At 44.1% G+C, this 27,406-nt stretch overlaps 1 protein-coding gene across 2 annotated transcripts in view; it reads right to left on the bottom strand.

Moving 5' to 3' along the window:
• GABPA (GA binding protein transcription factor subunit alpha) overlaps positions 1-26,947 on the bottom strand; it is a 34,692-nt gene extending 7,745 nt beyond the window's left edge. The window contains exons 1-9 of one of the 2 annotated variants that reach the window (XM_073668272.1): positions 26,661-26,947; positions 23,946-24,046; positions 23,250-23,394; positions 21,846-21,930; positions 19,118-19,360; positions 9,436-9,630; positions 8,344-8,400; positions 7,003-7,146; positions 458-650 (exon numbers count right to left, since the gene is read on the bottom strand). In XM_073668272.1, the coding sequence (XP_073524373.1) occupies positions 458-650; positions 7,003-7,146; positions 8,344-8,400; positions 9,436-9,630; positions 19,118-19,360; positions 21,846-21,930; positions 23,250-23,394; positions 23,946-24,022 (1,139 nt within the window). In that variant the 5' untranslated portion in view covers positions 24,023-24,046; positions 26,661-26,947. The remainder of the gene's footprint in view (positions 1-457; positions 651-7,002; positions 7,147-8,343; positions 8,401-9,435; positions 9,631-19,117; positions 19,361-21,845; positions 21,931-23,249; positions 23,395-23,945; positions 24,047-26,660) is intronic. The other variant, XM_073668271.1, reaches the window with a different exon arrangement.
• Positions 26,948-27,406: the final 459 nt, after the last annotated feature.

Genomic DNA, 27,406 nt, shown 5'->3' with positions numbered 1-27,406 from the left:
CTGTTCACATGCTTGTATGGGAGTTCAGTTTGTCTGTGCCGTTTTAGGAACAAACAGCAAAAAAATCCATTTTGAGAACACTACCTCATACAACCAGAAGCAGAGGGACCCCATTGATAATTATGGGGTCTGTCTAACTTGCTTCGGGTCAGGTTTTTTTTTTAGAAAAAATAAATAAATAAATAATTCAGCATTTTGCACTTTTTCTTGTTCTAAAACCAGACACCAAACGTAAAGCAGATAATCCGCGTAATAGTCAGCATGGCCGCTCTGCATCTGGCTTCATCAGTTAGCAAACTGATCCATTGTAGTCATGAATTAATGAAACGGAACCAACAGGACATGAACACAGCCTAAAAGGAGGCAAACCTTAATGTTTCCACCTCTCACTTTGCAGTTTTGCAAAAAGCAGAATTATGAGGAACATCTAAGAACGCGGACGGCGTGCCCCTCTTACCGAAGTGCGCGACTGAGCTTCTCGTAGTTCATGGTGGGCTTATTTTTACGTTGTCCCCATTTCTGAGCAACGAGCTCCGGCTGGTTTAACTTAAATTCTCCTTCATCTCCCACCCAGGAGATACAGTCTCTGGCGTCTTTGTCTGTGAGCAGCTCTAAGAGGAACTGCCAAAGCTGAATCTGTCCATTATTGCCTGCAAGAAAAAAAAAGGCACAATTAAGTGTTATATTAATACAGGATACACACATGTTCATCCATCAGGTTGGATCTGATTTATGGCTCATTGTCAGGGGTCATCCCATGGAACAAAAACAAATACATCTATTCCTTATGTAAAGAATTATATTACCAAATGGAATTTTTCTTTAATGTATAGATTCTGAGATATACCAATTATTACTGTGAACTGACACATGCACACCTACATACAAATAATGGCACATTGTCAGGGGAACATCCTCAGTGGTCACTGTCAGTTCCGGCAGCAAGTGAAGGAAATCTCTATGCAGGGTACTACGGGTTATGATTTCATAATCTGGGGTCATAGCCGTCGGTCCCCCATAGATAAGAAGGCGATCACCTGTCTTCAAGGCTTCTTGCCATCAGCTGGCCATACGCTAGAGAGAAAAGTTATCCAAACCTGTCCATATCGACAGCATCGCCTGAAGATCTCATGTACAGTTATATGAAAAAGTTTGGGCACCCCTATTAATCTTAAGCTTAATGTTTTTTAAAAATTGGTGTTTTTGCAACAGCTATTTCAGTTTGATCTATGTAATAACTGTTGGACACAGTAATGTTTCTGCCTTGAAATGAGGTTTATTGCACTAACAGAAAATGTGCAATCTGCATTCAAACAAAATTTGACAGGTGCATAAGTATGGGCACCCTTATCATTTTCTTGTTTTAAATACTCCTACCTACTTTTTACTGACTTACTAAAGCACTTTTTTTGGTTTTGTAACCTCATTGAGCTTTGAACTTCATAGCCTGGTGTATGCAATCATGAGAAAAGCTACTTAACCACTTCGCGCCAGAGCCTGTTTTTGCCTTCGTGACCGGGCCAATTTTTTCAATTGTGACCACTGCCAGTTTATGAGGTAATTACTCTGGAACGCTTCAACGCATTCCCCTGATTCTGAGATTGTTTTTTCGTGACATATTGTACTTCATGATAGTGGTAAAATTTCTTCGATAAAACTTTTGTTTATTTGTGAAAAAAATCGGAAATTTGGCGAAAATTTTGCAATTTTCAAACTTTGAATTTTCATGCCCTTAAATCCGAGAGATATGTCACACAAAAGAGTTAATAAATAACATTTCCCACATGTCTACTTTACATCAGCACAATTTTGGAACCAAAATTTTTTTTTGTTAGGGAGCTATAAGGGTTAAAAGTTGACCAGCGATTTCTCATTTTTCCAACAAAATTTACAAAAACATTTTTTTAGGGACCACATCATATTTGAAGTCACTTTGAGGGGTCTTTATGACAGAAAATACCCAAAAGTGACACCATTCTAAAAACTGCACCCCTCAAGGTGCTCAAAACCACATTCAAGAACTTTATTAACCCTTCAGGTGCTTCACAGGAATTTTTGGAACGTGGAAGAAAAAAATTAACATTTAACTTTTTTCACAAAAATGTTACTTACTTTAGACCCAATTTTTTTTATTTTCACAGGGGTAAGAGGAAAAAATGGACCCCAAATTTTTTTGTGCAATTTCTCTTGAGCGTGCTGATACCCCATATGTGAGGGAAAACAACTGTTTGGGCGCACGGCAGGGTTCGGAAGGGAAGGAGCGCCATTAGACTTTTTGAATGTAAAATTTGTCTGAATAATTAGCGGACGCCATGTTGCGTTAGGAGAGCTCCTGATGTGCCTAAACAGTGGAAACCCCCCATAAGTGACACCATTTTGGAAACTAGACCCCTTAGGGAACTTATCTAGATGTGTGGTGAGCACCTTGAACCCCAAGGTGCTTCACAGAAGTTTATAATATTGAGCTGTAAAAATAAAATTTTCACATTTTTCCCACAAAACCGTTTTTCATCCCTTAATTTTGCATTATCATAAGGGTAATAGGATAAATTGCACCATGAAATTTGTTATGCAATTTCTCCTGAACACGCCGATACCCCATATATGGAGGGAAACCACTGTTTGGGCGCACGGCAGGGTTTGAAAGGGAAGGAGCGCCATTTGACTTTTTGAATGTAAAATTTGTTTGAATAATTAGCGGACGCCATGTCACATTTGGGGAGCCCCTGATGTGCCTAAACAGTGGTAACCCCCCCACAAGTGCCACCATTTTGGAAACTAGACCCCTTAGGGAACTTATCTAGATGTGCGGTGAGCACCTTGCACCCCCAGCTGCTTCACAGAAGTTTATAATATTGAGCCGTAAAAATAAAATTTTCACATTTTTCCCATAAAAAATGTTTTTCATTCCCTAATTTTGCATTATCATAAGGATAACAGGAGAAATTGCACCATGAAATTTGTTGTGCAATTTCTCCTGAGTACACCGATATGTGGGGGAAAACCACTGCTTTGGTGTACGGCAGGGTTCGGAAGAGAAAGGAGCGCTATGTTGGCTGGGATAGGCAGCTGACACCATGTCACATTTGAAGAGTCGCTGACATACCGAAACAGCAGAAACCCCCACAAGTGACCCCATTTTGTAAACTACACCTCTCAAGGAATTCATCTAGGGAAGTAGTGAGCATTTTTTAATTTTTAAATTTATACCATTGGGCAGTGAAAAAAGCATAATTATATTTTTACCACAAAAAAATGTTTTACCCTCAGATTTTACATTTTCACACAGGGCAATGGGTAAAAATGGTGCCGAAATGTGTCACACAATTTCTTCTAAAAGTGGCAATACCCCATATGTGGCTGTATCGTACCGCTTAGCCATACGGCGAGATCTGGGAGGGACGGAGCGCTGTTTGACAATTGGAGAACAAATTATTGTAGAATAGGCATTTGGATTTGGGAGCACAAAATTTTCTGAATTTCTTTTGGGGGGCAAGGACCATTTTGCTTTTCCAGAGCCTTTCTGCTACCAGTAACTTGGAAGTCCCTTATATTTTTAACAGATGACGGACCTGAGTGGGGACTAGCTTTTTTTGAGGACTGAGTTGAAGCTTTTATTGGGAACATTTTACGTAACATTTATCCGGCGCTCAAGGCTGATCACTTACATCGGGGTTTCCATCTAAATTTCCAAGAGATGTAATTCAGATGAAACCCCTGCGGGATCCATTCACTGTAATGAGGCAGCAGAGTTACTCTGGACTCCGTCTGGCCTCTGTTTTCAGAAGTGCACAAAACTGTGGCCAACCGCACTTTTATGCACGCCTAAAACAAATGACACCGTGGGATCCCAGGCTAGACGGCATCCACAGTGGCCTATATCTGCCTCATTACAGGGAATCTTCCATCATGGGTTCTGGCTGAATCACGTATTTCAGAGATTTACACGGAAACTCTGGTGTAAGTGCTCAGCGCAGAGCACAGGATAAATGTTAGCAGAGCTTTACTGCGATCTTTGGGAGACATAATAAACAAATCAGTAGCAGGTGAAGAATATTTGTTTTATTTATTTTTTATGCCGTTCCTAGTGTGATATAACTGATTAGATTACTTTATTCTTCGGGTCGGTGCGATTACAGAGATACCAGATTTATATCGGGTTTTTATGACTGACAGCTGTCACACACTAAAATACGCTTTTTTTTGCAAAATCTAGTTTTTGCATCGCCATATTTTGAGAGCTATAATTTTTCCATATTTCGGCCGATAGAGTCATGTGACGGCTTGTTTTTTGCGGGACGAGTTGACATTTTTATTGGTACCATTTTTGGGTACGTGACATTTTTTGATCGCTTTCTATTCCGTTTTTTGGGAGGTAAAATTAACAAAAAACAACAATTCAGGAATTGTTTTTTGAGTTTTTTTTTATGCCGTTCTGCGTGTGGTAAAAGTGATCAGGCAGCGTTATTCTTCGGGTCAGTACGTTTACAGCGATACTACACTTACTGTATTTTTTTTATGTTTTGGCGCTTTTACACAATAAAACAATTTTATAGAAAAAAAAATATTTTTTTTGCATTGCTTTATTCTGAGAGCTATAACTTTTTTATTTTTCGGCTGATGGAGCTGTATGGCGGCTTTTTTTTGCGGAACAAGATGAAGTTTTCAGCGGTACCATTTTTATTTCTAGTCTGCTTTTTGATCGCATTTTTTTCCACTTTTTGTTTGGCGATATGATGAAAAAGCATATTTTTTTGCTCCGTTTTTTATTTATTTTTATTACGGTGTGCACAGAAGGAGTTAGTGTGACAGTTTTATAGCTCGGGTTGTTTCAGACGCGGCGATACCAAATATGTGTACTTTTTTTGGTTTTGTAATAATATACGGATTTATTGGTTTAATATTTTATTTATTTTTATTTATTTTGTGATTTTTTTTTTTAATAGTTTAAAAACTTTTTTTTTTACATTTTTACTTAGTCCCTGTATGGGACATTAATTTTTATTTTTCTGATCACTGATCTCATGTAATGTAATAGACATATATTACATTATATGAGATCTTCACTGACTGTTTCAGTCAGTCTCCTGTCTGGCATCAGCTACATACAGGCTGAAGCCAGACAGGAAGGACACCATATATGGCAGAGCTGGAGGCGGTCATGTGACCTCCAGCTGCCATAGCAACCCCAGGTCCTCAAACGAAACGGAGGTCTTTGGAGGTAAGTAAGACGACCCCCTCTCTTCCTGCTGTCTCCTATATGCCGCGATCACTATAGATCGCAGCATATAGAAGACAGCAAAGGGTTAACATCACTGGGACCTGATCTAATCAGGTCCCGATGATGTACCCTGTCAGAGCTATCGCTCTGCACTGGAATCGCAGTGCTTGCAGGACCCTGGGGGTCCTGAGCACTGCGAGACCACCCACCGTTTTTAAACGTCGGCGCTGCACAGAGCCCAGGCAGCGCGAACGTTTATCTACAGTGGGCGGTCGGGAACCGGTTAAAGTGGCCACTTGCAAGTTGTTCTCCTGTTTGAATCTCCTCTGAAGAGTGGCATCATGGGCTCCTCAAAACAACTGTCAAATGATCGGAAAACAAAGATTATTCAACATAGTTGTTCAGGGGAAGGATACAAAAAGCTGTCTCAAAGATTTAACCTGTCCGTTTCTACTGTGAGGAACATAGTAAGGAAATGGAAGAACACAGGGACAGTTCTTGTTAAGGCCAGAAGTGGCAGGCTAAGAAAAACATCAGAAAGGCAGAGAAGAAGAATGGTGAGATCAGTCAAGGACAATCCTCAGACCACCTCCAGAGAGCTGCAGCATCAACTTGCTGCAGATGGTGTCACTGTGCATCGGTCAACTATACAACGCACTTTGCACAAGGAGAAGCTGTATGGGAGAGTGATGCGAAAGAAGCCGTTTCTGCAAGCACGCCACAAACAGAGTCGGCTGAGGTATGCAAAAGCACATTTGGAGAAGCCAATTTCTTTTTGGAAGAAGGTCCTGTGGACTGATGAAACCAAGATTGAGTTGTTTGGTCATACAAAAAGGCGTTATGCATGGCGGCAAAAAAAAACACAGCATTCCAAGGAAAACACTTGCTACCCACAGTAAAATTTGGTGGAGGTTCCATCATGCTTTGGGGCTGTGTGGCCAATGCCGGCACCGGGAATCTTGTTATAGTTGAGGGACGCATGGATTCCACTCAGTATCAGCAGATTCTTGACAATAATGTTCAAGAATCAGTGATAAAGATGAAGTTACGCAGGGGATGGATCTTTCAGCAAGACAATGATCCAAAACACCGCTCCAAATCTACTCAGGCATTCATGCAGAGGAACAATTACAATGTTCTGCAATGGCCATCCCAGTCCCCAGACCTGAATATCATTGAACATCTGTGGGATCATTTGAAGAGGGCTGTCCATGCTCGGCGACCATCAAACTTAACTGAACTGGAATTGTTTTGTAAAGAGGAATGGTCAAAAATACCTTCATCCAGGATCCAGGAACTCATTAAAAGCTACAGGAAGCGACTAGAGGCTGTTATTTTTGCAAAAGGAGGATCTACTAAATATTAATGTCACTTTTCTGGTGAGGTGCCCATACTTATGCACCTGTCAAATTTTGTTTGAATGCAGATTGCACATTTTCTGTTAGTACAATAAACCTCATTTCAAGGCAGAAACATTACTGTATCCAACAGTTATTACATATATCAAACTGAAATAGCTGTTGCAAAAACACCAATTTTTATAAAACAATAAGCTTAATAGGGGTGCCCGAACTTTTTCATATAACTGTACATGGCCAGACTGCTCCGGTGAGTTTACACACGATGTACAAGCATATAATAAACGAAAATTTGGATTTTACTAATAAGAATTAAAACAGTCTGTCGTCAAAGTGTTGAATGATTTCCAGTTGTAACCGATAGAATTGTGAGCGCAGCTCTGGGAGGTATAGGATCCGTGCGGCTGAAGTAGCGACATTTACCTGTTCTATTTCCAGGTGAACTTCTGTCTTCTCCAGATATACGAGGCGCCCGCTGGACTTTTGCTACTTTGGTCTGAGTGTTGATAACTTTTATGGTTGTTGTTGGCGTCGTATTTGCCAGTGTCCCAGGGATGATCTGAACGGCTGCAAGGAAACAACAACATTTTCTTTAGGTTTGTAAATTTTCCCAGAAAGTGAGATTTTTGCTGAAGATCAGTGGCAAAAATCTACAGGTGTCGCATGTAGACCTTACAACTGCCCTGTCAGGTATCGGTGACGTAGGGCACAAGCTGCAGAGCAGGGAAAAAAAAACACCTAAATAACAGAAATATCGGAAACCTATTTTTTTGGTGCAGAACCTGCTAATGACATTAACAATACTTTGATGATTTAATTTCATGTACAAAAAGAGAAGATACATATACACATATATATATATATATATCTTGACAAACCTATAGGATAAGCCTGTGTCTAATTATACTAGGTCTACCATATACTATGTTTACCAGATACGGGACAAAGCGCAGACAATGGACGGAGGAGAGGCGGCCGCGTGCGCAGACAATGGACGGAGGAGAGGCGGCCGCGTGCGCAGACAATGGACGGAGGAGAGGCGACCGCGTGCGCAGACAATGGACGGAGGAGAGGCGGCCGCGTGCGCAGACAATGGACGGAGGAGAGGCGGCCGCGTGCGCAGACAATGGACGGAGGAGAGGCGGCCGCGTGCGCAGACAATGGACGGAGGAGAGGCGGCCGCGTGCGCAGACAATGGACGGAGGAGAGGCGGCCGCGTGCGCAGACAATGGACGGAGGAGAGGCGGCCGCGTGCGCAGACAATGGACGGAGGAGAGGCGGCCGCGTGCATGTGGGCTCTCCCCCTTCATTTCTATAGGAGTTATGAAATCAGCGGAACAAGCAACTGCGGTGAGGGACTGGAGAGAGCAGCCACATCACCCCGTACACTGCTTCTCCACACAAGTGCGGGCACTGCATATAGGCCCCACATCCCTCAGACATTTATGCATGGTCTGTACAGTAGCCACACACATTATGGACAGTAATACTTCTTTGTTGCTTCCTGGTCACACACGTGCTATATAACGCTGCACACCTGCAGTAGCCGGAGTCTGTATCTGACATCGCTCTCATGGTGGCTACTATTTTGGCATAAGTGATAACAGAAGTGCGACCGCTGTCACCTGGGATTCAGTTTTCAGAATGATTGGAATAAACTTTTGTCATCAGATTAGTAAACCTGAAGTTGGGATTTAGCCAATGTAAATCTATTAAGCTTTAGGTGGGTACATGTTTATTACATATGACATAAGTATAACTTACGCTGATCGATCGTTACTGTTGCAATCTCTCCTCCGTGTTCTTGGCTTGCCAGCACATCTGGTGGAAAACACACATGATAATGGAGTGACATCATAATAACAGTCTTAAAGGGCATGCGTCAGTAGGTTTTCGCTATGTAACCTGATGTAGGGGCAGAGACCCTGATTCAGCGATGTGTCACTTAGTTTCCTGGGTGCAGCAGTTGTGATACAATCACAGCTTTCTCTGCAGCAGATCTAGCAGAGCTTGGAATGCTGAGCTGTGTATAACCCGCCCACACCCATTAGCTGCTTTTGTGTACATTGAATAGTAACAGAGCTGCTAATCAGTATTGGGAGCGTAGTGTGACTGGGAGGGTATGAAAGCACCTAGTCCTCTAAAGATAATCTCCTGCTGATAAAACATTGATTGTATTGAAGGAGCAAAACACAACCTAGTAAGTGACACATCGTTGGAATCAGGGTCTCTGTTTACAACTAAATGGTTAAAAACAGTAGCAATCTGAGCTGTTACAGGCAAATGCTGGCTGTTAAACACAGCCAATATCTGCTGTGTGTGGCGAGGGCTTAGGCTTTTTGTCCCCTCCAAACCTTAACTTACATGCATGTCCATTTGCGTTAACACATTTAACATTTAAATAAAAGGTTTTTTTTTTTGTTAGCTGGAAACCCATTTAATTACTGGGGTCCATACGCAATAAGAGGATATATGCCAATTACAGTTGCAAATCCAACACTACAAAAAAAAAAAAAAAAGTTTTGCAGAAGCATGTTGTGCATTGGAGGACACGGGACCCATCTGCTCACTGCATGGTCAATCTTTCCTGAGATTCTCTGAATGAGAACAGCGGGGTAGACAAGCAGGAGCTGCAACAATCAGCCGGCTGCTTTGTCTTGAGCCGACTGTCTCTATAATTGTACACACCTTACCACACAGAAGTGCCAAATAACGCATCTTACAGCCCATAGGATGTCATACAGTGGCCCATGGAGCCGGCCTATGAAAAGCCGAGTGCTAACACCAGCAAACACAATATTAGACATATAGAAATAGGATTGATTCCCTCTGCACATATGCTGAATGTTTTCGTACATTTCCTTAGCAGCTCCAGGTGACTCCATAATATCTCGCCTCTGGGGACTCTCTGAAAGAAATCTTCTTGCCCGATCTGGCAGAGCTCTCTTCCGGGAATACTGAGGGCGTTCACATTGATGTCGGTCATACCGAATTCCTTCATCACCCATAGGACCCAGTGTAGCACCTGGTCTGTGGACCACTGGAGCGGATCTGGAAATAAACAGAAGCAGATTACAGCAGATATCGATGGTACCACGCTGCTGCCACGATACATTTACTATGGAGCCTCGATCACACGAAGGCCGTCTGTCATTGCTCTCAGAAACACAGACGTTACGGATGATTACTCAGTCAAGACACTTTGGTTTTTTTTCAACAGGGATCTGTCACCGGGTTTTGCAGGCCCATCAGAAAGCCGCATGATGTAGGGGCTGAAACACTGATTCCAGTGATGTATCACTTACTGGGCTGCAATTTTGATCAAATCTGGTTATCTGCTGCAGATCTAGCAGTTATCTGAATGCTGAGCTCTGTATAACCCCACCCACTACACTGTGCATAGGCAGAAAGCTGCCAATCAGTGGAGGAAACAGGATCATACAGAGCTCATGACTATGAAGGACTACATGGCAGGAGGTTTACTAGTCCTCTAGTGTTAATCTTCTGGCAGAGATGAGAATGCAGATAAAACACAAGGGGATTGCAGCTACGCCTTTCTGTGAAGTAGCATATTTTCCCTGCCTGTTTTATCACAGGAGCGAGTGTTTCTGCTGTGTCACCAATCCTGTGAGCTCATCATAAATCAAGTCAGTGACATATGAGCTCCAGCGCCCTGCATGGTTGGAAAATAAGACCACACACAGCAGGGGCACATTTATAAGATCACCTCAGCACAGGAACTTCTTTTAGGCTATGTGCACACGAAGCGTTTTTGATGCGTTTTCGTGACGTTTATTCCACTGTGAAAACGCTTGTTAATAGGTCTGCCAGGTATTGCAATGCTAATCCTGATGTGCTGTGCACATGATGTGGAAATTTCCGCTCAGGATTGCCATTGCGGTAAAATCTGCAGCCTGACCATTGTGCTGGCGTTTCCACACCCACTGACTAACTGAACCGCATCAAATCCACAGGTATAATGTTTATACCTGTGTATTTGATGCGTTTCAATTAAAGCCAATGGCCACAAATTTGCGCCGGACACGCACTGCGGGTGGTACCCGGGTCGGGAGAGGAGGACTACTACTCCTCTCATCCGACCGCCGCTCCCGGTGATAACAGTAAGAGCGGAGCGGCTGGGAGGAGCAGTAGTCTTCCCAGCCAAGCCAGCTACCACACGGTGTAAAAAAAAATCAAAAATAAAAGTAAAAATAATAAAAAAAACCTTATATACTCACCTGTCCGGCCCCCTGTGTCCTCCTGGTCCCTGGCGGTATACTGCTGGGAGCAAGCTCGCTCCCAGCAGTATACTGTGCTTCCAGGACCTGCGGTCACCTGAGCGATCAGCTGATGGCGCACAGAATGTTCCCAGGGTGATGGTGGTGAGAGCTCACCGGGGCTGATCAGCTCATGAACCCCAGTGACCTCCTGCACAGCAATGTATACTAATAGGAGTGTAAAAATAGAATTAGACTTACCGGTAATTCGGTTTCTAATAACCCCCCACAACAGCACACAGGAGGATGTAACCCCACCCCAATAGGGACAGGAAATACGAAGAGGTTTAAATAGCCCCTCCCACATCCTCCCTCCAGTGTTATTACAAAGGACCACAAGAGTATAGATGCTGCAAATTAATTTTGATTTCTACTGATCAAGCTGTCGTGGAAACAATAAGCGAGGGGGAGGGAATTACCCGTGCTGTCGTGGTGGGTTATTAGAAACCGAATTACCGGTAAGTCTAATTCTATTTCCTCTAATAACCCCCCATGACAGCACACAGGAGGTATACCAAAGATATACTAGGGAGGGACAATAGCCTGAAGGACCTTCCTTCCGAAGGCTAAATCTCCAACAGACATTAGATCCAGTCTGTAGTGTTTGGAGAAAGTATGAATTGAGGACCATGTGGCAGCTCTGCAAATTGTTTGATGGATGCGCTGGCTTTTTCAGCCCAGGAGACAGATACCGCCCTTGTAGAATGGGCCTTGAGCTTTGCTGGAGGAGGTAGATCCTGGATCTAGTAAGCCTCCGTAATTACCCTCTTAATCCAGTTGGCTATTGTGGATTTTGCCGCCTTCTTTCCTCTGTTTGGACCTTGTGTATGGACAAATAGGTTCTTGTCTTTCCTTCCTTCTTCTGTTTCCTGAAGATAGTGCAGTACTATTCTCCGAACGTCCAGAGTGTGGAATTCCATCTCTTTTTTGTCTTTTGGGTTGTCACAAAAAGATGGAAGGATTATCTCCTGAGATCTGTGGAAATTTGAGACCACCTTAGGTAGAAATGAAGGGTCAAGTTGGAAAATTAGACTATCTTCCAGGATTCTCAGGTAGGGTTCATTGACCGAAAGGGCCTGTAGTTCACACACTCTTCTGGCTGTAGTTATTGCCACCAGGAAAGCCGTTTTCCAGGTCAGCCTGTCCAGTCTTATGGTTGATAAGGGCTCAAAGGGTGGAAGGGTTAACCCTTTCAGAACAATGTTAAGGTCCCAGGGGGGAACCAGGTCTGTTACTCTAGGGTGGATGCGGGTGGCTGCTGCCATAAATCTTCTCACCCAATGATGTTTCGCTAGTCTTTGATCGAAGTATGAACTTAACGCCGCTACCTGGACCTTAAGAGTACTAGGTCTGAGACCTTTGTCCAGACCTTCTTGTAGAAAGTCTAGAATCTGAGCCACATCAGCCCTATGAGGGTCTGGGCGAGTGGGTGCACACCACCTTAAGAAGGTTTTCCAGATCTTATGGTAAATGGTGTTCGTTACAGGTTTCCTGCTCTTCTGGGAGAGTTTTGATGACTTTCTCTGAGAGGCCTCTTGTTTTTAATATCAGGAATTCAGAAGCCAGGCAGCTAGGTGTAGTCTCTCGGGATCCGGATGGTGAATCGGTCCCTGGAGAAGGAGATCCTTGATGGGAGGAAGGATTAGAGGGCCCGCCACACTCAGACTGGTTAACGTTCCGAACCAACTTCTTTTTGGCCAGCGAGGGGCCACTACGATTACTCTGGTCCCTTCGGTCCTTATCTTCTGTAAGGTTTTTGAAAGGATAGGTAGTGGGGGAAAGGCATACGCTGGTTTGAATTCCCATTTGTAAGCGAATGAGTCCACACCCAGGCAAGGGCCGTTTGGATCCAGGGAGAAATATTGAGGTACTTTCGCGTTCTGGTGTCCGGCGAAGAGATCTACCTCTGGATAGCCCCATCTCTGGACTAACATCTGGAAGACGTCTGGGTTTAGGCTCCACTCTCCTGGATGAATCTTTGTTCTGCTTAAGAAGTCGGCCTGGATATTGATTGAACCTTTGATATGAAGAGCCGACAAGGATAGAAGATGTCCTTCGGCCCAGGAGAATATTCTTGCCGAGATTGCTTTTAAGCTTTCATATCTTGTGCCCCCTTGATGACGAAGGTGGGCAATGGTGGTGATATTGTCTGAAAATATCTGAATGTGAGATTTCTGGACCAGAGGCTCTGCTGCTCTGAGGACTTCCTCTACAGCTTTTAGTTCTCTGAAATTTGATGAGCGTTGGCTCACCTCTTTGGTCCATATACCCAGGAATAGCTCTTGGGAGACCATGGCTCCCCATCCCTTTTCGCTGGCATCCACCTTTATGGTTACCAGCGGATTCTGGATCCATGGTACTCCTCTGTTCAGATTTTTTCCGTTCAGCCACCAAAATAGAGGGGTCCTTACTCGTGGTGGTATAGGGATTCTCCTGTTCAGAGACCGTGGGGATCCGTCCCAATTCGTAAGGATGTGGGTCTGTAATGTTCGGGTATGCGCCTGAGCCCAGGCCACTTCTGAATACAGGATGTCAGACCCGAGGACCGACATGGCGTCTCTTAATGATACTAATCTTCTGCTCCTTAGGACATTGATTTTTGCTTTTATCATGACCTGTTTTTGTTTGGGCAGGAATGACATCTGGCTGTGGGAATCCAATAGTACTCCTAGAAATGTTTTTGTCATGGAGGGAACCATATCTGATTTTTTCTGGTTCACTAACCAGCCCAGAGACTATAGGATCTGAGTGGTCAACTGTAGATGTTCTCGGAGTACTGGTACTGAGGGCCCGATTAATAACAGGTCGTCGAGGTACTATTGAAATGTTCTGACCCCTGATATAAGCCACGACTTCTGCCATGACTTTTGTAAATATTCGCGGGGCTAATGAAATTCCAAATGGGAGAACATTGAATTGATAGTGGATTACTTGATCCCCCTGAGCCACTGCGAATCTTAGGAACCTCCTGTGAAGTGGATGTGGTAATATGCATCCTGGAGGTCGATTGTGGCCATGACATGGTCCTGTCCTATCAGGGGGACCGTCAACTCGATGGATTCCATCTTGAATCGTTGGTAGTGGATATACTGATTCAGTGGCCTTAGATTGATTACAACTCGGTGTGAGCCATTTTGTTTTGTTTTTTTTATTAGGAAGAGTCTGGAATAATGTCCTGTACCTATCTCTCTTGTAGGAACCAGGAATATCACCCATGAGGACAATAGGTCTGTAAGACCAGATATCAGGGTGGCCTGACGACTGAGAGGAGAGCGGTGTTAACCTTATCCTCTCTGGAGGATAGGAGGAGAAATTTATTTTTACTCCGAACTAGACAACCCTCAGGACAAATGGGTCGGAGCAGATTTCTTTCCACTGAGGAACTCGATATGTGGCCCCTGACTGTCCTGAAAACATGGTCTGTTCTGACCTTGGTTTTGGGAGAGAAAAAGGTTTTTGCCTCCTCTACCTTTTGGGTAGCTCCATCGTCCTGTTTTGCCTTTACCCCTATATTGAGGGGTCTGCTCTTGGGAGGGACGAAAGGGCCTCTTCCGCACATTCCTAGGTTCCGGGAGGGCCTTCTTGTCTGAGGCCTTCTCTAGAAGATCATCTAGGGCTGGCCCGAACATGTATTTCCCCTTAAAGGGGATGGAACACAACTTGATTTTTGATGCCACGTCACCGTTCCAGGATTTCAACCATAGGGCCCTTCTTACAGAGTTTGATAGTCCAGATGCTCTTGTAGCCACTCTCACGGATTCTGCAGAGGCGTCTGCTAAAAACCCCGTAGCTTTCTGTAGAAGCGGTAGGGATGCCAAGAGGTCTTCTCTGGGGGTGCTTGAAAATACAGGGCTGGCCAAAAGTATTGGCACCCCTGCAATTCTGTCAGATAATACTCAGTTTCTTCCTGAAAATGATTGCAATCACAAATTCTTTGGTATTATTATCTTCATTTAATTTGCTTGCAAGGAAAAAACAAGAGAATGAAGCAAAAATCAAATCATTGATCATTTCACACAAAACTCCAAAAAAGGGCCAGACAAAAGTATTGGCACCCTCAGCCTAATACTTGGTTGCACAACCTTTAGCCAAAATAACTGCGAACAAATGAGTTTCTTACAATGCTCTGCTGGAATTGTAGACCATTCTTCTTTGGCAAACTGCTCCAGGTCCCTGATATTTGAAGGGTGCCTTCTCCAAACTGCCATTTTGAGATCTCTCCACAGGTGTTCTATGGGATTCAGGTCTGGACTCATTGCTGGCCACCTTAGAAGTCTCCAGTGCTTTCTCTCAAACCATTTTATAGTGCTTTTGGAAGTGTGTTTTGGGTCATTGTCCTGCTGGAAGACCCATGACCTCTGAGGGAGACCTAGCTTTCTCACACTGGGCCCTACATTATGCTGCAAAATTTGTTGGTAGTCTTCAGACTTCATAATGCCATGCACACGGTCAAGCAGTCCAGTGCCAGAGGCAGCAAAGCAATCCCAAAACATCAGGGAACCTCCGCCATGTTTGACTGTAGGGACCGTGTTCTTTTCTTTGAATGCCTCTTTTTTTTCCTGTACACTCTATGTTGATGCTTTTTCCCAAAAAGCTCTACTTTTGTCTCATCTGCCCAGAGAACATTCTTCCAAAATGTTTTAGGCTTTCTCAGGTACGTTTTGGCAAACTCCAGCCTGGCTTTTTTATGTCTCGGGGTAAGAAGTGGGGTCTTCCTGGGTATCCTACCATACAGTCTCTTTTCATTCAGACGCCGACGGATAGTACGGGTTGACACTGTTGTACACGCGGACTGAAGGGCAGCTTGAACTTGTTTGGATGTTAGTCGAGGTTCTTTATCCACCATCCGCACAATCTTGCGTTGAAATCTCTCGTCAATTTTTCTTTTCCGTCCTCATCTAGGTAGGTTAGCCACAGTGCCATGGGCTTTAAACTTCCTGATGACACTGCGCACGGAAGACACAGGAACATTCAGGTCTTTGGAGATGGACTTGTAGCCTTGAGATTGCTCATGCTTCCTCACAATTTGGTTTCTCAAGTCCTCAGACAGTTCTTTGGTCTTCTTTCTTTTCTCCATGCTCAATGTGGTACACACAAGGACACAGGACAGAGGTTGAGTCAACTTTAATCCATGTTAACTGGCTGCAAGTGTGATTTAGTTATTGCCAACACCTGTTAGGTGCCACAGGTAAGTTACAGGTGCTGTTAATTACACGAATTAGAGAAGCATCACATGATTTTTCAAAGGGTGCCAATACTTTTGTCCACACCCTTTTTTTAGGTTTGGTGTGGAATTATATCCAATTTGGCTTTAGGACAATTCTTTTTGTGCTTTTTTCATTGAAGACAAATTAAATGAAGATAATAATACCAAAGAATTTGTGATCGCAATCATTTTCAGGAAGAAACTGAGTATTATCTGACAGAATTGCAGGGGTGCCAATACTTTTGGCCAGCACTGTAGGTGTTCCTGCAGTTGATCTAGCTACACCCGTAGAGACTGCGTTGGTGCTTAATAGTGTTGCCGAGGTCTCCCAGGATTTTCTGAGTAGTCCCTCCATTTTGCGTTCCAAGGGATCTTTTAATTGAGAGGAATCTTCAAAGGGCAGTGTGGTTTCCTTTGCTACTCGTGCAATTTGGATATTCACTCTTGGGACTTCAGACCAGCATTCTGCCGTCTCATGGTCTACAGGAAATCTATCCCTTAACTCTGTAGGGGTATTTAATCTCTTTTCTGGAGATTCCCACTCCTCTAAGACTAAGTCCCTAATACTCTGGTGTATAGGGAACACTAATTTTTTCCTGGAACGTAGCCCCCCAAACATCTGATCCTGTACGGTTTGGGGCACTTTTTCTTCCTCTACCTCCATAGTTCTCCTTACTGCCATGAGGAGTTCCTCCAAGCTATCTGATGGAAAGTAATATCTCTCTCGTTGGGAGTTATCAGGGGTTGGACTTAGTTCACCTTCCTCTGGAAGATCTTCTGAGATATATATCTCCCCTTGAGAGTCTTCCTCCCCTCTCTCTGGCGGGCTAATCTTCCTCTTTTTGGCTGCTGAGGGAGTAGATGTAGAACCCTGACTAGGTGAGGGCGTAGGGAGAGTGACCGAGGCTAAGGAGGATTTGATCTCCTGAAGTACAATCCCCTTTATCTCCTCCATTAAGGAAGGTTGTTCCTGCCTGATAATCTTCTCCGTACAGTCCTTGCATAGGGGCTTTCTATGGGAGGATGATAGTTTTTTTGTACAGATGGGACATCTGCGTGAAGGTTTAACTTTTTCTCCAGATGCAGGTTCCTTGTCCCCCTACAAGAGAGGGGAGCTATAATCACTATCTCCTGAATCTGGGAGATGGACTACCAGTGCCATACTTACTGGGACCAGACCGGCGCTGGGCTCTACAGATGCAGAGCGAGAAGCTTCAACAGACATGGTTTTGTCTTACCTGTAGATGTCTTCCAGTCCAGGGCTCCTTTCATGGGCGACCGGACCAGCGCCTCCCTCTGTTTAGAGGGCTCCTCCCCCGGTGTCCAGGTGAAGATTTCTGATCACCGGCAGCATTCCGCTCTTTTTCCCCCATAGCTTTTTGATGATGCGGTCCACAGTGGAACGCAAACTGCCGGAAGTGACGTCATCATCCACCGCCCGGCGTCACTTCCGGTGCCGCGGCGTGCGCTCCACATCTTGGGGAGAGGAGGAGATGGACCGGAGAGCTCAGAGAGGCCTCCGGTCAGAAGATCCTGCAGAGAGCGCGGACTGCAGGAGGGGGTCCCGAATCCGGAGGAGACGGGAGCAGCGCCTTGAGGAGGAGAGGTAAAGACGGCTCGATCCTCCGCTGCCCGGCTAGTAGCTTTCCCCCAGTGCCTGTCGCCGGCCCAGCACACCGGGGATGACCTCTTCATCCCGGATAGGGACAGGAAATTACACTGGAGGGAGGATATGGGAGGGGCTACTTAAACCTCTTTGTATTTCCTGTCCCTATTAGGGTGGGGTTACATCCTCCTGTGTGCTGTCGTGGGGGGTTATTAGAGAAATCACTCATGTCAGTATACATCACTGACTTCTACAGCAGTGACATCAGTGATGCTGCGGTTTTTACAGCAATGGTAATCCTGAGCGGAAATTTCCACATCATGTGCACAGCACATCAGGATTAGCATTGCAATACCTGGCAGACCTATTAACAAGCGTTTCTGCTTCGTGCGCACATAGCCTTAAAAGATCCAAATTGATTGATGATTTGTGACTTTGCTTTAATAAATGTGAGGAATGTGTAAGAAATAGACATTCCTCACATGTATTAAACCTGTCAAACAGTCGCAAATCATGCACAAGGGAGTGATTCAACCATATCACCGAGCAGCTGTAACTACTCGGTGCTCGTCCGAGCATACTCGGCAAAAGGGTTAACAAAACAATCGCTCATCACTATTTATCTTCTCTGAAACATCACAGCGTTTTCAGAGAAAAATATACCTGGCTGCAAACGTGAAGTCAGGATCCGATTCACGCTGCCCGCAGTTTTAGGCAGCACGATTCTGTGGTTTTACGTATTCGGACATAATTAAAGGGGACCTGAGAGGGTGTACTTAGCTTTTCTCATGACTTCAAGCAATTCTAGAAAATGTTCAGGGGTATCAATGATACTACTACACTGATAGTAATAAAAAAAAGGTGAAAAAAAATCCTATTTTAGGTCTCCTTCACATATGGTTCTTTATATGCATTTTATCAATGTTATACCGTGAGCAAGGACAGCTTGTGGATGGCAATTTCACTACGTGCTGCCATTATTTAGGCATGTCAAACATTTTAACCCTCGCTAGTTCTCAAAAGTGAAAACCATTTGCTTTCCGTCGCCATACTCTCACAGCCTTAACTATTTTTAAAAGCCATATGACTTAATTTTGCATTACAAGTTGTAGTTGGTTTTTGGAGTCCATACGACTTTCTGATCCTTTTTACTCCATATTTGGCGATTCTGCCATATTGATTGTAATTTCTGTCTCAATGTTCACCGTTTCACTAGTACAATTACATGCACAGCAACATGCAATATATTTTTATTTTAGATTTCACATGCACCCTGGGGAGACTAATATACAGTATATGTATATAATATTAGTCTTCCCGAGTCACTTGAACCTGCTGGGATCACCGATACAATACACTCCCATTCTGAATTTTCTGAATTTAAGACACTTAATAATCCCTGACGTAACAGACTTCCCATATTTCTCCACCATATGCACTGCCACTCACCATACGGTATGCCCAAGCGCTCCTGCTCCTTCCTGTAACCCTCCAATGCCGCAGCCCACCGGGTGACTTGTTCTGAGGTTTCGTCTGAGATGGTGACGTGTTTTGTGTCGTCTAGCGTGATCACCTGCGCCTCTTCTACAAGCTGGGCTTCCACCGCTCCATGATGGGCGTCCGGATCAATCACCACTTCTACGGTCTCTACAGGTTTCACTATCTCAAGTATGTTCAGCTTTGGCTCGAGGCCTATGTGCAGAAATGACAGAACATTGCACAACATGAAGAACGCGCGAGCCTTGCACCAAACGCAGATCACATGAAAGGGAAACTTTTTTTTAGGATGTAGAAATGGACCCAATTATTTTAATCATATGTCAATATCATTGGACTCCAATAATATATTATAAAAGGGTATAAGATAATAACCGTAATGAAAAGGCCCCAGCATCAATCTCCCACACAGCGAGGCAGCGCTGAAATCTCACCATCACTTCTGATGAGAACAGGAGCCTGTGCGGCGACAGCCAATATGTCCAAGTGTGTTTTACAGTGACATTCAGGTTAAGGTCTCAAATCTGCAATGTGTGAATTCAGTGACAAATCCCCAACAAATATATTATTTCGAGGATATAAAGCTCTGTCGCGTGCTTTTGCCTTTGAATGTTTTTTTTTTTCCCCGATAAAAAGTGGAAGGCAAATGTGAAATGGCATTTTTTGTACATTCATTTTCTTTTCCACTTCTTCCAAGAGTCATAAATTATTTTCTGTCAACCTAGCCATATGAGGGTTTGTTTATTGCAGGAATTCTTGTAAGTTTACCATATAAATTTACTGTAAAAAAAAATCCAAATGTGGTGAAATGGTAAGAAAAAACAATTCCAACATTGACCAACAATGATCCTCATGACGTTAAAAATTGGTGTAGGAAAATGATTCTGCGAGTCACGATACCAATGAACTGGATTTATTTTTTTTCTTTTAAAAGAAGTTGAAAAAGTGATTGGGTAGATTCATTTGTGAATCAGCCAGGTCATACAACTATGATATGTATGTATGTACAGTACAGACCAAAAGTTTGGACACACCTTCTCATTTAAAGATTTTTCTGTATTTTCATGACTATGAAAATTGTACATTCACACTGAAGGCATCAAAACTATGAATTAACACATGTGGAATTATATACTTAACAAAAAAGTGTGAAACAGCTGAAAATATGTCTTATATTCTAGGTTCTTCAAAGTAGCCACCTTTTGCTTTGATGACGGCTTTGCACACTCGTGGCATTCTCTTGATGAGCTTCAAGAGGTAGTCACCGGAAATGGTTTTCACTTCACAGGTGTGCCCTGTCAGGTTTAATAAGTGGGATTTCTTGCCTTATAAATGGGGTTGGGACCATCAGTTGTGTTGTGCAGAAGTCTGGTGGATACACAGCTGATAGTCCTACTGAATAGACTGTTAGAATTTGTATTATGGCAAGAAAAAAGCAGCTAAATAAAGAAAAACGAGTGCCCATCATTACTTTAAGAAATGAAGGTCAGTCAGTCTGAAAAATTGGGCAAACTTTGAAAGTGTCCCCAAGTGCAGTTGCAAAAACCATCAAGCGCTATAAAGAAACTGGCTCACATGAGGGCCGCCCCAGGAAAGGAAGACCAAGAGTCACCTCTGCTTCTGAGGATAAGTTTGAGTCACCAGCCTCAGAAATCGCAGGTTAACAGCAGCTCAGATTAGAGACCAGGTCAATGCCACACAGAGTTCTAGCAGCAGACACATCTCTACAACAACTGTTAAGAGGAGACTGTGCAGCAGGCCTTCATGGTAAAATAGCTGCTAGGAAACCACTGCTAAGGACAGGCAACAAGCAGAAGAGACTTGTTTGGGCTAAAGAACACAAGGAATGGACATTAGACCAGTGTAAATCTGTGCTTTGGTCTGATGAGTCCAAATTTGAGATCTTTGGTTCCAACCACCGTGTCTTTGTGCGACGCAGAAAAGGTGAATGGATGGACTCTACTTGCCTGGTTCCCACCGTGAAGCATGGAGGAGGAGGTGTGATGGTGTGGGGGTGCTTTGCTGTTGACACTGTTGGGGATTTATTCAAAATTGAAGGCATACTGAACCAGCATGGCTACCACAGCATCTTGCAGCGGCATGCTATTCCATCCGGTTTGCGTTTAGTTGTTTAGTTGGACCATCATTTATTTTTCAACAGGACAATGACCCCAAACACACCTCCAGGCTGTGTAAGGGCTTTTTGACCAAGAGGGAGAGTGATGGGGTGCTACGCCAGATGACCTGGCCTCCACAGTCACCAGACTTGAACCCAATCGAGATGGTTTGGGGTGAGCTGGACCGCAGAGTGAAGGCAGAAGGGCCAACAAGTGCTAAGCATCTCTGGGAACTCCTTCAAGATTGTTGGAAGACCATTTCTGGTGACTACCTCTTGAAGCTCATCAAGAGAATGCCAAGAGTGTGCAAAGCAGTCATCAAAGCAAAAGGTGGCTACTTTGAAGAACCTAGAATATAAGACATATTTTCAGTTGTTTCACACTTTGTTGTTAAGTATATAATTCCACATGTGTTAATTCATAGTTTTGATGCCTTCAGTGTGAATGTACAATTTTCAAAGTTATGAAAATACAGAAAAATCTTTAAATGAGAAGGTGTGTCCAAACTTTTGGTCTGTACTGTATGTATGTATGTATGGATCCATCCAGGTCATACTACTAACCTTGCTGAGAAATAACTTGCACGCTCAGTTGTACTGAGCCATCGGTTTTGACTCCCTGGTCAAATAAACTTCTGTCTGGATCGAGCTGTTGTAGAAATAGACAAATAATGAATAAAAAAAAAAAAAAAACTAATGCACTAAAGTAAATATCATCACAATGTGAATGGCTATTAAGGAATGTGCACATGACTTTTATATGAGGGCGAGCAGCCGTACAAGAAACGACAGAAGTCTTTGTTTTTCTCCTTTACACACGTTCAGTATTCGGTCAGTATTTTATATCAGTATGTGTAAGCCAAAACCAGTGGAAAAATCCGAGGAAAAGTATAATAGAAACACGTCACCACTTTTGTATTTTACACCCACTCCTGGTTTTGGCTTACAAATACTGAAAGTGCCTCAAGTGTCTGTTTTGCGGGGGAAGGGGGTTTCGTCGGGTTTGGCACACTTTTTTTTGAGCCACCCCATTTCCTTGTATTGTAAAGTACAAAGTGTAAACCAAAAACGCCTGAAGGCTTAGTGCCCACGATGCAGAAATTTTCTTGAGCATTTCTGCATCTCCTTGGCAGAAAAACGCATGCGTTTTTTACGTGTGTTTTTTGACGCGCATTTGCCATGCGTTTTTCCAATGCATTGTGTAGGAAAATACGCATGCAGAAACGCACAAGAATTGGTCATGTCTGTATTTTTTCTGCGAGTAAAATCTGCGCAGAAAAAATACGGACCATGTGCACAGAACTTGCACAATGTCATAGGAAGTCATGGGATAAGGTATGCAATGCGTTTCTGGAGCGTTTATGCGCTGCAAATACGCACCAAAAAACGCATCATGGTCACACAGCCGAAAAAGGGTTTGATCATTTCTTTAAACAGCTTGGCATCTGTAGACAGCAGAAGTGGTTAAAAGACGCTCACAAGCCTGAGCCTACTCCGGGCAGGTGATTTTTTCCATAGACATGCATATGTTCAGACTTCTGAGCATTTTCTGGGCCCTTTTTCAGGCAGGATGCGAGCAGACCTGCCTGAAAGAGACACCATATTCATGCACCCTTGTGATGAATTCACACATCCGTGTTTCTTGGTCCAAGTACAGAGGTGTGAATACGGACTTGTGCTGCTTAACCACCTATCAAAATAAGTGGAAGATGGGGGCCCCGCAAGTGCTTCCCAGCACTCACACCTATGTATACACCCAAACAGTAAATCGAGGCCCATATAAGCAAGTAATCTGCTGCCACTAAGTAATATTGCAGATTAGGTGAATACTAACAACAGCAATGAATCAATTCATAGTTTTCCAGAAGTAACATAGGAACAGCACAGTGAAGAGTTCTAAGAATAATGGCCATAATCACACTTTTTCCAAGCCCAAGACCTGTAAATACATGAGACAAGAGCACGTACCTGGATGTCTTGTAAACAGATCTCATGGGCGTCCAGCGAGCACTGAAGTCTGGGCTCTAACAGCTTCTTAAGATTTCCAATCGGCTCATTTATGTCGATAGACTGGCTGACAAACTCTGCTGTGGTATAGGTCTGCTCTATGATGCTGAAATGTAAAGGTAGGGCAAAACACACAAGAAAAAAACATTTACTTGTAAGATTTCAGAAGGGTGAACACTGGCCTCATCAGCTTACATTTCATAGCCACAGGAAGTCCCTCATGACCAACTGCACCTGCAACGAAACTTCACTCGTGCCCCGGAGCAGGATAAACCTCGTAATTACTGCAAACTTCTGAAGGGGTTTTGTGGACAAAGCATCCATTTCTGCAGACTGATTGCAGGGTTCATCCATCTACACACTGTACACTGTCAGGATTCCTCCCTATTGCTCAGTCGTCATGTCACCAGGAAAGATGACTACTCGGCATGTGACTTCCAATACACAAATCGCATGAGCAGGTCACATGACGGCCGTTCGAGAAGGTAACAGAGGGGAAGTCCTGATAGTGTGCCTATTGCTCGCTGCTAGGATTCAGCAATCTACAGTTAGACTGTAGAAGTTTGCGTTTAGCCTGGAAAACTCCTTTAATTTGAGTGTATTTCTCCAACCCACGGGTAACACATAGGGGACGGTTACAACTGGGATTTTCCATACCTTTCTTCTGTACATTCTGCCTTTTCTGTCCCATCGATTTCTATCTCTATCAGCTCCTCTGCCTCCCTCTTCGTCATGGCTGTTTTTTTTCTGATATAAACCTATGAGATTACAGAGAATGGGTAAAGATTACTGCCGACGTATACCAAGCATTGCAAAACGTACCGTCATATATACACATCACATCCTGCAGCAAGAGCACATGGATACATCTATAAGATCACACGTCACTGCCATTTACTTTGGCCATGATGTCACAAACCAAGTGTGAGACAGTCAGAGGCCATCGTCCATCCACCATGACATCACTGCTGCGCTCCTATAATAAAGGCTGCAGGGGGACAAGGGGATCACAGCTAACTGTGCAACATATACCAGCAAATGTACAGCAACAGATAGGAAAAGCCTTTGTAAGGGGATGTACACAGCATTTTTGTGAACACGCTGCCGACAGATGTTGGCTGTGAAGCGATCTAAAATATTTAACACAGGAATCGGTGCATTTATGTGGATTCTTCTACACACTTGCTGGTGATTTTTTTTATCATGTGCTTTACCCATAGCCTGCTATGGAGAAAAAAAAACACTCAAAATGCAGCAAAAAAAAAAAAAAAAAAACCCTAGCAATGCAATTATTGATGCAGTTTACTTAGCCAAGGCAAGAAAGGAATGGGGGGAATGAAGAATATAAAGGAAGGGTCATACTTCTCTTTCCCGCTGGATCCACGTAGCTTTAGCTCACACAACCACATCAATAGCTACATGTGATTCAAGCTTAAAAGAATGGTCTCCTTTGAGCAATCACTTGTATAGGAGATGTTACCGTGACTGAAGCTAAAATGTCCTCGAAATTAGTGGCACTTCGGGTTGTCGAGAACAAGATCAGCTTGGTGTAAGCAGGAAACCGCCAACCAACCTGTGCACTTACAAAGCAGATGGAACAGAGTAGCTCTATCTATGAATGGGCATTAATTAAAAAGAAAGTTCAGATGAAAGCACAATAGAAAAAAAAAAAAAAAGCAGCTTGGCATTAGTACACGATTCTGGATGAAGCCTGTACAGGAAGAACAGTGAGGGATCAGGAAACAGATGAAGAGGAAAGACATTAATAATGAACTCTGTCTCACACTCTACTTGCTCTCACTTGTTAAAGGTACCGCCCATAAGCCGAAAAATGAGAGATTGGTGGAAAATTAATCCTGTTTTTATAGAAAGCTGGAATTTTTGATTTTATGTGTTGTTTTTAATGTCCAGGGAGGTTCAACCAATATTTTTCACAGACGAGTTCTGGCGCTATTCAGACCTCTTCAGCCGGTCTCCCCCAAACCAGTCCTTCAGCTCAGCAGCATCAGTTCTGCTTCACTGCACCCGCCTCACCTGCCAGTTGCTAACAGAGGCGACGATCTGTCTGTTCAACCAGTCACCAACCGTTCCTTCCGGCGATTCAGCTGCTCCACGTCAGAGCAGCTCTTCTTCCGGGCTGCTCTGTCCACAAGATGTGACTGCCAATGTCATGTTGATTGACAGCCGGCTCCCTGCAGTTAGGCAGCAAAGAACCATCTGTCAATCAGCACGACACTGGAAATCACTCATCAACAGAGCAGAGTGTTGAGAAGCAGCAGGAATGGTCTGTGTCAGCAGAAATCAACCCTGGGCACAAAAGGCAGCTAAGGTAGGTAACAGCCACCTGTCTATTAGATCTTCACCTCATAGTGAAGACCGGTGGAAACACAACAATTAGCGTTCATTATTTTTTAAGGGGAAGCAATGCAAAAAAAAAAACACCACAACAACCACCTGCTACTTCTGTGCCACCCTGAGCCTGGTCTTCGCCATTTCCTGTGGCCTATGCTTGTGTCAGCGTATTACAGCCCCACAACACCATGGGGGAGTGAACCCAATGTGTGCCATGGGGGGTGGGGATAAATGTGCTAGACAGTTATGTCATGTTGTACACTTCACTTGCGCTACCCACAAAACCTCTAAATTAAAAAGGTAGAAGTGTGCCTGCTTCTATCATCCAGGAAGAACCACTATGAGCGAGGGGTGGTCTCATCAGAGAATGACAATCACATGAGCTCCCGCAATCCTACTTCAAAACTGTGACCCCTCCCTGTAACACAGGGGGGGTTATAACTTAGGGCTCCTCATACAGAGAAGCTCTCCCCTCAGGATCACACAGGGAGTTTCTCTCGATAGCATCCATAGGCTCTAACAGGATACAGGGCTTGTCCCCAAAATGAGAAGTTATCATTTCCCAGCGACCCTGAGAGCGGGGCGGTCAGTCCTCTCTTGGAGGGAAGATTCTGGAGTGCTGCTGCATTCATTGTCTATGGGACTGCTGGAAATAGAGCGCTTACAATTCCTGGTACCCCCATAGTCAATTAATGGAGGATGAGCAGGCCCTCCTCTGCTCTGAGAGACGCTTCTCGGAATAGCTGGAGAAGGTGGGTCCCAGTGGTTGGACCCTCGCGATCAGCAGGTCATCCTATAGATAGCTGCCCATACTGGGAAAACCTCTGACAGCTCAGACTCCAGCCCCTCCATGTATACACACAGAGTGAACCACATCCAGCCACTGGGGCCCCGGGTGGCAGTCAGTTTCCATAGTGATCCATCATTGATACCGAGCACAGCATGGGGTGAGACACAGAGAGTGCTACTGAGACCTGCAGTAATCGCACAGAGCGCCCCCATGAGACAGCAGCCACCTACTATTCTTCCAGGACCGTTAGCCCTCTGGCAGTGACAGGGTTAATAGCAGGCCGGCACCTTCTCCTCCCGTCAGGGACAATCTCCATTCCGGACTTACCGCCTCTTTCTCTCGCCCTCTTTTCTTTTCCCGGGTTTCCGACCTCCACTCACGGAAATGAACCGTGGCGTCAACACGCAGCGCGGCCAACGGAAACAAAACACAACCCGGGCGGAAAAGGCGAGGTACTGGGGCTCTACACAGCCGGAAGTAGAATGACGCACTTCCGCTCGACCCCAATTCTGGGAGGGAATTAGTATCCAGCGGGAAAGACGCCGGTGGGTGGAGCCCTGGAACGCTGAAGTAGGCGGAGCCTGTGAGAGTATCTCGCTAAAGCGGGCGGAGCCTGTGAGAATCACACGCTAAAGTGGGCGGAGCCTGTGACAGTGCGACACGCTATAATGGCTGGGCTGTCACGTGATAGAAGCAGTCTGCGTCAGACAGGACACGGTGACGGCTCCTCTTTCCCGCCTTCTTTGAGATATATTTTGGAATACTTGCATCCTTCTGGGGTACATGTAATGTGCTAGGGGAAAACTTTTACAAAAATATATATATTTTTAAGGGGGTGATTGATAAATGGGGAGAAAAAACAGAAATTATGCTTAAAAAAAAAATTGTTGCTGCTTCTACACAATAAAAACGTAGCCATAACTCGGGCCTTTCTAGGAGATATATGTATGGTATTATTTTTATTTTAAAGATTGTT

The sequence above is a fragment of the Phyllobates terribilis genome, unplaced genomic scaffold (assembly GCF_046119375.1).
Source record: "Phyllobates terribilis strain yellow unplaced genomic scaffold, ASM4611937v1 Scaffold_2__4_contigs__length_985480577, whole genome shotgun sequence".
Classification (NCBI taxonomy): domain Eukaryota; kingdom Metazoa; phylum Chordata; class Amphibia; order Anura; family Dendrobatidae; genus Phyllobates; species Phyllobates terribilis.
This window is presented reverse-complemented; position numbering and strand designations above follow the sequence as displayed.